The 11,516-nt window shown below is 43.6% G+C and overlaps 1 protein-coding gene across 2 annotated transcripts; it reads left to right on the forward strand.

Moving 5' to 3' along the window:
- The first annotated feature begins 326 nt into the window (after positions 1 to 326).
- LOC127471845 (CX3C chemokine receptor 1-like) lies at positions 327 to 11,313 on the forward strand. 2 transcript variants are annotated; one of them, XM_051789227.1, is made up of 3 exons: positions 332 to 530; positions 1,758 to 1,829; positions 9,709 to 11,313. In XM_051789227.1, exon 3 carries the CDS (start codon positions 9,723 to 9,725, stop codon positions 10,782 to 10,784), a length of 1,062 nt encoding a protein of 353 aa, XP_051645187.1. In that variant the 5' UTR covers positions 332 to 530; positions 1,758 to 1,829; positions 9,709 to 9,722; the 3' UTR covers positions 10,785 to 11,313. The 2 variants fall into 2 exon arrangements, with proteins under 2 accessions (XP_051645188.1, XP_051645187.1); XM_051789228.1 differs by lacking the exon at positions 1,758 to 1,829 and having other exon boundaries at positions 327 to 530.
- Positions 11,314 to 11,516: the final 203 nt, after the last annotated feature.

Consider the following 11,516-nt stretch of genomic DNA (forward strand, 5'->3'; position numbering starts at 1 on the left):
AACTGACCATCAGTGAGTGGTGTATATCTGTGGGGCTCCCCAGTGCCATCCTGTGCTCCATCTTTTACCATCCCATACCTGCACTCCTCTGTGCTGCATCCTGCGTCGCCACTGCTCAAGGCCCCTGCTATTGTTGCAAACTTGTATTTCTATACACTGTACAATTGTGTCTGAGTCAAAAACATCTTTCTGCATAGGACAGGGGGAACCAAGGGGGGTGGCAGCTTTGACACACTGAGTATGAAGCACCTTGGGCATTTCTGTCTTCTGTGCAAGTCCTGTCCTCTGTAAGCATTTCTGTCCCTCCAAGTGACCGCATCCTACTTTGCAATTTCACACAGAGCCAGCAGGACCCAAGCAGAGCACATTAATACTTTATCAGCTCAACTTTAGCACAGCCCAGGAAGCTGCCCTGCCAAAGTTCACATGTTTCATAGGGTAGGCACCAGCATTAAAGAGGAAATATACATTTAAACCCAAACAGCTCAGCTTGAAGGAAACATTGATTTTCAATGCAGCTATGAATTAAGGTAAGAGACAATTATATTTTACCTATAATTCGACAAAGCAGGATTGAGACGAAATGGTGTTTTGTGAACTTAAAGGAAAGTCTTCACTGCTTAGTGCTTGGAATCTAAATTATATTTAATTTGGGTAAAGATCATGTGGGGAATGTTTACAAATTGAGAAAGTAGAGAGGAGAACACTTTTATTAACCAAAGTGAACCAGGGTGGAGGAATTTTACTTGGTCAACTAATTATTTGTGGCATCTTGTGTTAGAGAAATATTCACCTCAAGGTTAACAAAATGCTGATAGATGACTAGTGTGCAACACTAGTCCAGAAGAACAGACCAAGAAGACACAGCCCTTCTACTTCATTAGATGTTTTTTGTTAGATGTCTGCAGGGATTTCACAACTCCCCAGCAATGCTTGTTTCTAGTTTTGGTCAGGGAACCAACATCTCAAACGACACTGAACTGAAAGACAGCCCAAAGCAGAAAATCTGGTAGACTCAATAGAAAGTGTCTGATGTAGACATACCAGCAAGAAAGCAATAGAAATTCAAAAAATTTAAAAACCCACCTTTCTGAATGACACATTACTTATTTTCTTTGTGACTCAGCTTTCCACAGGAAGGATGTTGCACAAAGATGTCTGCTGGTTTGGGTGAGACATTTGGGTAATACAGTGGTGGCAACCTGTTAACTACTTGTGTGATATAAATGTAGATCCAGAACAGTCATTCCCAAAATCTGGTCTGTTGGGGCAAACCCTGTTTGGAGGCAGCGAATAGAGTGACAGGATGAAAGACAGCAACTGCAATGAATTACAAGGGATTGGGAAGCACAGAAGAAGTGCAAAAGGGAGAAGAAAAGGCTAAAGTTTGACAAAGGGCAACACATAATAAATCGAGAGTAAATCCATAGTAAATGTGATCTTCCCCAGAAGGAGCTGGCAGCTCCAGAACTTAAATCTCATCCACACACAGTCAAGAAGGGGTAATGTGTGCTGCTCTCTAAATAATGGAGAAGATTATTTAAGAGATGTCCCATTTCTAGAGAGCCGTCTCAGATTTCTCAAGGATGCTAAAGCAATGTGATGTTATTAATCACAAAAAGGGGGGTGGGGAGCAGGAAGTAAATAGGCATCACAATAAAGGCAGCGAGAGGATGGAGCAAATGGTAACCAAAAACAAGTACAAACAGTGCTCATAGCTAAAAAAAAAAAATATCTGTTTTTGCAAATTTTTACAGAAAATACAAAAGAAATTTGAATGCTGCTTAAGAAGGGAAGGCCTGGGATAAAAAAATACTGAGGAAGAGAAGGTAAGAGAAAACACTGCCAAAATGCTCAACTATACATATAAAAAAAGATACAGAGTGTCGTGAGCAACTGTGCAAGCAGAAAGGGCAATTAGGGGAATTAACAGGCTAGATGAAATACCTGTAAAATAAATTTTCCAAGAAAATCCTGATCCTGGCAGTCACCATCCAATCAGATGACAACCCCAAACATCCAGTTCCCCATAGGCATCTCTTGGGAGGGCAGCTAGTCCCTCCTCAGCTCTGCCACTATATTCCCAGCAGCTCAGTTAAAGTGCCCCCCAGGGCAAAAATAAATACTGCTCTACAACAATTCTCACACCATTTACCTAATTTCCCATTCCCCGGCGCGTCCTTGGGAACAGGACACTGCCTGGAAATCATCTCAGACTGCAGAGGCTTTGAAGAGGACCCTTGGTTCTGGTCATAAAATCAAGACCGCAAAATCATGACCCTGAGAGTCACAGATGAAAATTTCAGAACCATTTCAGTGATTTTAGAACCTCAGTTTTAAGATCCAGGGGAGATGCAGGAGTCTGAATCATACTGCCAGGTCATCTTTCCTAAATGCATAAGTAATTTCTGAAACAGATATTTAAGGCTCTAACTTCCTTAGGGCCAGATTTCTAAAGGTGCTTTGACCAAGCACCTTATGGGATTTTTCAGAAGCTCCCCAGTGCTTAGTTCCCATTCAGAAGAATGATTTGAATCAACGATGGCACACCAGGAAAATGCCTTGACGTGACTCTGTGCAGCTTCACTTGCTCAAGGGACTTGATCATGCCCCAAAACTTGAATCTATATTCCCTGCTCCATTAAGTGTGCAGGCACCAAGGTGCACCTGCACGTCCACCCTGTCAGCCTCAGAGGGGCTTTGTTCTCCCCAGAGCCAAGGGAAGGAGATGAAACCACTGAAAGCTTCGGTTTTTGCTATAAATACACCAGTAACCACAGGGGTGAGCTGCCAGGGGTTTGGCAGGGTTTGGCATGGCCCCAGCACTGCTGTGGTGTAGCTGTACCTCCTGGATGGCTCAGGATGCCCCAGCAAGTCTTCCTGGCAGGACGACAAAAACAAAAAGTAGAGGGACATTGCTGGGGTCAGGATGCACCCAGGGCACCTGGGTTCAGTCCCCTGTGCCTGCTTTGCTCTGGTGGAAGCACAACCAGCCTGAGTGAGGCCACTGGCCCGGCCAGTTGGACCATGAACTGATGGAGCAAGAGCAAAATCTCATTCAAAATAGTACCTCTGTGGTTGCTCTGAAAGATAGATGGTGAAGACCTTGCCACTGGCAGAGATGGCATTTTTTAAATCTCTTTGACCTAAATGCATTTATAAAGGACCAATATTCAGCCTTATATTTATCTTAATCAGCAGTAGTCTAATCAGCTTCCATTTCTGGGTCATTTACTTAAGACACCTTAAATGCCCTATTTTTTTGAAAGCCTCTGCATCATGTTTCTGCACCTTCAACTTCACCTTAAATTGGAAAATCCAGTAACAAAGCAGCCCAGATCACTACTTGCTTCTAAATAACTCATCCTTGAAGTCTTGGGAGGAGCTTCTGTAAATTAAATCACCTAAATCGATAAGCAATTATTAGGTTTGCAGAACTCTGATGGGCCACAGAAATTGTCCAGCTGATCTGGGAATAAGTCACAGAAGAAAGAAGAAACACCAAAGAAAGGAATTTCCTTACCTTAAAGTCATCAGGGAAGAACTGGGGGGGGCAGGGAGCAAGGACACATCTGGAATTACACCACATTCACTCCCAAGTTTTTGAGGAATGATAAAAGAACTGGTTAGGAGGGAAAACATCCAGGATTTAACAGCTGCAGTACACACAGACTGTTTGATAACAACATCCCCAAACTGTGCTGCTTTCTTTCCACAGCCATCATAGAGTCTCAGCATTAAGCCAACCCCAGCAGCTGTTCCGTGCTCTTCACAGGAGCCCACTTCCTTTCAAGGGGTCCCATCCCAGGATTTGGGCTAGCTAATGCAGTTGAAGTACCTGGGGAGAGGATAGTTTGGCTTTTTCAGTCATTTGTTACTAAGAGACTCACAGCTGTTGAGAGAAGTGTGCCCCAAAATGGTCTGCCTCCCTGCCTATCAGGGACTGTAGGGTTTTACCCAGTACCCTCCTGCTGAGCTCCACTATGTCTGGCCTAAACATCGTTCCCAGACCAATATCTTCTCTTGACATGGAGACCCTCAGATACGCAAGTCCTTCTCCTACCTGAAGGCTCTTCATTCGTTAGCCTTTCCATGTTAAAAATGTGTATCTTATTCCTATCTTGCATGTTTCTGGTTTGAAGTTCCATGTATCACTTTAAGGTATGGCTAATCCCATTAGAACAATTAACAAGATAATTAACACAAGCAAAGGTGAAATCAAGTGTTAACAAATTACGCCTCCACCCCCAGTATTGAGGTCTGCAATGGCAGCCTACCCTCTTTTGTTCCTTCCCATTTAGTGGCTCTTTAAACACCTGAGGGTTGCATCAGCTTTTCCTGCAGTCAAGTTTCCTTGAGAACTGCCCCCACTCTTGAGACATGGCCCACGTTGTTTAACTCCCAAGCATGTCACTTTGGCTAGATTAGAGATAAAGTGAATCATCTGAGGAGCCCCAGATTACTCAGACTGTCTGAATCACTGCCCAATTCTCTAACTCTGATTCCCGATCTACTATCAAACCAGTGATGAAAATACTGAACAGTTTTTGGCTTTTAACTTGCTATTTCCACAAACATTTTACAAACAATATTCCTAGTTCAGTGAGGCTTCCTCCACGGATGTCTGTCTTTTGAGATCTGATGGCTAACCAGTCCAAATCCCATTGCAATGCTTTCTTGGACTTGTGTTGCTTTGAGCTGGAGATGTGTGTCAACCAAATAAGCATGTAGCAGAGGTCACCTTATCAACCTTGCAGTGTCATCAGATATCCAAAAGTTCCTCTTCTAAAAAGCCACACAGACTGGCCTTAGCTACACTCTCCCTCTTAACTGTTTAAATTTCATTTTGCCAGGTTAAAGATTAGGTTACACTAGCTGTTTCACCTTGCTTTCTGCTTTTGGAGGTCAGCATTGTGTCAGCTGCTTCCAGCACCTGAAGAGGTGGAACAGGGAGAACATCTCCCCACTTCAGGACTGAATAAAAGACTGAAGAGTAAAAGTAACTGCAAATGCTGGGCTGGGCTTGATTTTGACCCTGGCTATCTAACATGATCCCAAGCAACTCCAGAAACCATCCCCTGTGAATGGAGTGACCTTTCTCTGAATAATAAACTAAGTGAATTATCGGAACCAGTTGGGTGTAGAAATAGAAACCGGGCCCCATCTCTGGCTAATGTTTTGCCCATAAGTCTAAGTTTTGGTCTGTGTATCATCTAAACCATGCTTAGAGGTGTCCGTGGCAGTCTGGTGATTGGGTGGTAGCTGCTTGGCACCCGGCTGGTTAAGAGTTTCACCTTGAGTGCTATTAAGACTTGCATCTCTCCCGATAGTTTCCACCCAGTTTTGGGTACTTCCCTTAAATCTCTTTCTGTTATGTGTTAGAAGTGCCACCATAGCTACAAGATTTCATTTGAAGGTACCTGAGGTCATCCCTGTGGTCTTGCCGAGAATCACCAGCTGGCAAGAAGCAGATGGGTGTAGTCACAAATGCAAAAAAAGCAATGGCATTTATATTTGGGTAGGGGGATGGCAACTCAGATCTAAGGGTGAGAAAGGAATATGCACCCTTTCACAGGGGTTCCCACAAAGCCTACAATTTCCCAGGGCCAGCTGAATCATCAGCCCGTTCAGTGTGCACTGAAAATATGCTTTGCCTGTGTAAGAAAAGCCTGTAAGTGAGCCTCACTCAGAAATGCTGACTAAGGTGCGAAAATCTTTCTGAGGTTTAAATACTTTTATTAGCATATTGTGCAAATCTGAAGTGTGGCTCTCTGTCAGAGGTCTGGATTTGGTTATTTTTTTTAACTTCTTTTAACTGGATGACTGGAAAGGCATCACAGAGAGGCAAGTGCTTGTAGGCCCCCTCTTCTTGGCACTTGGTTGAAGTGCTAGGGGTGACAACTGGAAAGACCAGATGTATAAGCAGGATTTAGATCTTGTGTCCTCCAGCCTCATGCCAATGTTGTTTGAAGGCTGAAAGGCAACTTCTGTTCCTTAGAGAAGTTTGTGGATCTCTCACAATTTCACTTCCCTGTGTATTACTTAGGGCACATATGGTCATTGGGAATAGCTGGGTTGAGAAACAGGGGTATTGGTCTAGCAGACTATGGTCTTTGAGATAGCTATAAATGTGATTAAGAGCAGAAGTGTTTGTGTAGAGTAGGGTGCAAAGCCTCTGGGGAAATCTGGAGGCAGAGCAAAAGTGGTTGAGCAGTTCCATGAGAAGCAGAAGTGAATCTACTATTTCCTGTACTCAGCAAGGGAAAAAGTCTGGTGGAGGAGCCTCACAGCCCTGTGGTCCTCCTGTGTCCTCTACGCTCTTCAATTCACTTTGTCCCTGAGGTGAACATTTATTATAAGCATGAGAGAGAAAACTGGCCAGGAGTTTATCCTGCGCCTCTGTGTAAATGTTCTCCAGTGAAGAAGGTGACCATTCCTGAACCCAGCTTTCTCTCCAGGCAATGCCAGTGGGCTCAGCCTGTGCAGAAGTCTGCTAGACCCGAGGGCTAACCTGTGGAGCTGCATTTCCTTACATGTGTGAAATCCTCCGACAGAGCACAGCAACTTGTATGAACACATATGGAAAATCTCCAGAGCAACAAGCTGCTTTTCTAGATATGAATTAAGAGAGCAAGCATGTGAAAAGCCAGCACAGCTAGAGGTTCTCAGAGCAGAGAGTAAACCAGCGTGCACTCCCTCTCTCCCAGATCAGGGATTTCACACAGCACAGTCTAGGTAAGCCCCACTGAACAGCCCCCTCTCTGGATGCCGGCACAGTTAGCAGAGATGCTAATGGGATACAAGCACGTATCAATCAGTTTTTAACTCTGTGCATGATGAGACTTTCGCTGTGGCACCAGGAAAGTCATGTCTGAAACAGAAGCTTACACAGCAGAGAAGAAGCTGGAAAACTTTACAGAAATGTCATGACCTTTGTCTGCCTTTTTTGCAGAATCATGAGGTTAGGACAGGATTTCTGGAGGTTTCTTGTCCAAACCCACGCTCAGAGCAGGGCCAGCTGAGTTTCAAGTATCTCCAGTGATTATATCCCACAACCTCCCTGGAGCCCTGGAGTCTCGGTGTTGGACTACCATCACGGCCAAAAACTTTTTCCATACATTGAGTAACAATTTCCCATGGCTATTGCTTCTTATTGCCCTGAGGAAAATTGTCTGCTTCACCTTTACACCTTCTCGCTAGATCCCACTTGAGACGTCTCTTCTTGAGACTGATCAAACCCAGTTCTCAGTGTCTTTTCACAGAACAAATGCTCCAGCTGTGGAGCACAGCAGCTCACAGAGTAAGATAGAGGTTCTGGCGCTTGTGCAGATGGGTGCAAAGGAGCTGGGTGGGCTGACACAGTGACTCATATTTGGCACAAGAGACTTGGCGTACCCTGGCACTTATTTGTATTTTAAAGGCACCTGCTGCATATATTTAGTCTCAGAAAAGAAGAAAGAAATTAGGATGGAAAGGCAGAAAATGATGGGTTATTGAGATTACATATGAAGTCTCCTGCCCCTATCTGTATCCCTCAACAGGGCAGATAAAGAGATGACAGTATCTTTGTAGGCAACTCTAATTAGTTTTCTCACCACTGGAAAATAAGTATCTTCTTTGCAATTGCTGTCAGCTTCTACCCCAGCACCTAAAGATTTCTTATTTGTATCCCTTTAATTCTGCTGGTGTCAGATACCTCACCTCCAAAAGCTGAAGAACTGAACTGGGCTGCAAGCAGGGGCTGGATAGACTCAGCTTCCAGTTCAAGGTGAAAGACACTGAAGGAGCTGCAGAGCCCATGGGTGTGCCTGCCTGCTGCAAACAGCTTTCCCCATGCTGTGCCCATGCCCCAAAGCTACCAGTGCTGAGACAGCCCTTCTTCTAGCCCACTTTTCCTGTGCAAAACCACAAAGATTGTTTTTAAGTGACTATGGGCACTTCTCATTTAAATGTTTCAGAGATGATTAGGCTTTGAACTTTCAGAATAAGAAGATAATTTAAAACAGAGAGCCTTCATTTTCAACTAGCATCAAAAAAAACCTCTTTGAGATATTACTACAAAATAAGAGGCCAAAACTTTATGGCCAACACCACAAACGGCAGTCTGGCAATGAGGCATTGGGAGAAGATGTTGATATGGTCACAGTAGCCACTCGTGGGGAAGATTGTTGCAGTTGCCACCAGGTCATAGGAAACTTCTTGGGCAAAGGACTATCTCACGCTCCAGGACATCTTTATTTTGTGCTTGGTTTTGCAAGGCTTATTTTAAACAGAGGGTATAAAAGCTATTGTTATCAGTGAAACATGTTCATGTAGGCTGGGATTCCAACCTGCTAATTATTAATTAGCTCTAAGCATCAGGAGTGGGAGTAGTTATACACCGTCAGTGTCTACTGCTGAATAATACAGCCATGCTCTCTTGGGAAAAGAACTTTCACCAATGCAATCAGCAGAGTCTGGAAAGCAGTCTGTCTTGTCTTAAAGCAGATTTGGCTGCATTAGATCAGATACACTGCTCTTTATTGGCTGTATTGACTACATGTCCCACTAACAGGAGATGTAAACATCTATAACAGAGACAGCCTACGGTCCCTTCTTTACAGTCAGTGGGGGTTCCTGTAAGAAGCTGGCAACACGGTGACCAAGGGATAGTTATTAGTTGAAGTTTTGTTATCACTGGCCTTTCCTTTCTGTCTCAGCTTTAATAGGCTGTTTTGGCCATGTTGTCATGTGTATAGCACCCCTTCATTTCCTACAGTGAGAGCAAGTAGTGGATACTTACAAGCTCTTTACGCCAACGAGGGAGCAAACTGAATACAGTAACATCTGGACCCCTCTAGGATTTTTGGTTTCCTGCAAACAGAAATCTTTGAGGAGACTTGAACACCACATCCCAAGGGACTGCAGAGGAATTGACTTGTGCTCTGAGTTTTTGGATGTGCAGATCAGTGAGCCCAGAGGTTGCGCATCTGCAACCCATACTCTCTTTGGGTTCAGCCAAGCTAGCAAGCCCTGGCTCCAACCTCTCAGCCAAAGCAGGAGCAGTCATGAGATGCTTTGTTGCTTGAGGAAAAGGGTCTACATAGTTTCTCTTCTTTTGATTATATGATGATTTTTAAAAGAGCTTCATCAAAGATATGATTGCTGCCAAGCGATGTCCCATTGCAGACTTTGCTCCTCCCACATCAGAAAGCATCAGTTAAGGCCTGGCTAAACTGGGTGTATTACCACACTTCCACCCCAGGGTTAACATGTGGGGTGAGACTGGGTTGCTGGTGGTGTTGACAGGCACTGCATGCTGATCAGCAGCTATTGTACCATTTCCTGCCAAGCACTGTCCAACAGACTGGCAGAGGGCCTGCATTTCTCACAGTGCTGCAATGCACCACATCACTTAGTCAGATCTTGGTTTGCTGCCACCCCTGCTGCACTTCCAATAAGTAGGGGCTTATGTGACAGTCCTTGAAATTCTCATTTAGTTTTTCTTATCCTAAAGAGTTAATTTTCAGTGAAGTACATGTAATGGCAGAGTCTGGGCTTTGGTTAGTAACTACCATCACCTCCACAGTAACACAACTATCACTAAGCCAAACAGTGACAAAATCCCAAAGTGTGCTTGTTGGTACAGTCTCTCAATATTTTACCACAGCAGATACTGGATAACTTCCTCTAACATTATTTTCTTTATTCTTCCAATTTTGCCTCTAGCCAGCAAATTCAGCATGACGGCCGCATATGCAGAAACGACAGCTGAATATACGTACGATGAACATGCTTTGTCCTGCAATAAGGCTGACATCCAAGAATTTGGGAAAATATTTCTGCCAATATTTTACATTGTGGTGTTTGCTCTTGGCCTCACAGGGAATCTAATGGTGTTTTTTGCCATTGTGAAAGGCAGTAAAAAAAGCATCACTGACATCTATCTCCTGAACTTGGCTATCTCAGACCTTCTCTTTGTGATCTCTCTTCCGTTCTGGGCTTCCAACACAGTGCGTGGATGGACCCTTGGGACTATTTCATGTACAGCTGTTTCCTCGCTGTATTACATTGGTTTCTTTGGGGGCATGTTCTTTATCACTGTTATCAGTGTCGACAGGTACTTGGCCATTGTTCGAGCAACATATTCTCTGAAATCCAGAACAGTGAGACAGGGCTTTCTTGTAACCTTTGGAGTATGGGCAATAGCAGTTTTAGTGTCAGTGCCACATTTTGTGTTCTCCCAGCTGGTAGAAAATGACTGCATTGCTGTCTTCCCACAGAAGCTGGAGAACATCTGGCCAGTGTTCTGCAATATGGAGCTGAACACCATTGGCTTTTTCATCCCAGTCTGTATCATATGCTATTGCTATTGTGGGATCATCAAAACCCTGATATCCTGCAAAAATCAGAAAAAAGCACGAGCCATAAAACTGATCTTGGTTGTGGTGGTTGTGTTTTTTCTGTTTTGGTCTCCCTACAATATACTGATTTTTCTAGAGACTTTAAAGCAGTATGAGTTATTCTCAAGTTGCAACCAAATTAAATCATTGGACTACGCAATGCACCTGACCGAAACCATTGCGTTCAGTCACTGTTGTCTCAATCCTCTTATCTATGCCTTTGCTGGGGAAAAATTCAGGAAATACCTTTATCAAGTCTGCTTGAAGTACTGTCCATTCCTGTGTTTCTGTGGCCCCTGCAGTCACTACCAGGTCACCCATTCAGTTAGTTATGCAGAAAGTGTTGCGAACAGCAACATAACCCTGAACACCAGCGACCAGGATGGCTCTGTCTTTGTCTAAAAGGCTCTGGGAAGAAGAAATGTCTGTATATGTCTTCTGCAGGGCTAGCAAGCACTGAGGGATTGCTGTTACCCATATGAAGAGACGACAGCTGCACTGAATTACTGACATGCCTCTTGTTAAGCATTAAATATTCTAAACCAGTAAAGACTCTAAAAACAAAAGCAGTACAATATGTCAGTGATAAACATGGAATGGAATGAAGAGAAAGGAAGGGGAAAGTAGAAATGAAAAGAGTGCTCTGTGCTTAGAAAAGGGGATGGAGAAGAATTTAAGGATAAGAAACCTTTTGAACAGTTTCATCATGGAAATGTGCATGTGTCAGTGTATGTACGTGTGATACTAATGTACATAGACCTAAACTCATTTTTTAAGGGAAGAGAGATCTCTTTAATGAATGGTAGCTGTTAGGAGGATATTTTTTATAGTAAAGGGGTATATTTTACTGATGCTATATATCTATATGGAAGTGATTTGGGGGCTATTGAATGCAACAAATGTTTTTACCTGTGCTTTCATCCCTAATAAAATCCAATTGTTAAAAAAAAAAAAAAAAGAGAAAAAAGAGTTATTTATTAACATGCTTTTGGAGCCAACAGTGCACTTTCTGTTTATAGCATGCAATAATAGAGAAAGGACTGTCCTTAAGGATCACCAGTAGACTTATCTCCCAAGTACCATGGGCTTGGCCTGAGCCAAAGGCCAGAGCTCAGTGGAGTCCTTCACTTGGCA

This window comes from Manacus candei, unplaced genomic scaffold (assembly GCF_025592945.1).
Source record: "Manacus candei isolate 608988 ecotype Guabito, Panama unplaced genomic scaffold, ASM2559294v1 h1tg000026l, whole genome shotgun sequence".
Classification (NCBI taxonomy): Eukaryota; Metazoa; Chordata; class Aves; order Passeriformes; family Pipridae; genus Manacus; species Manacus candei.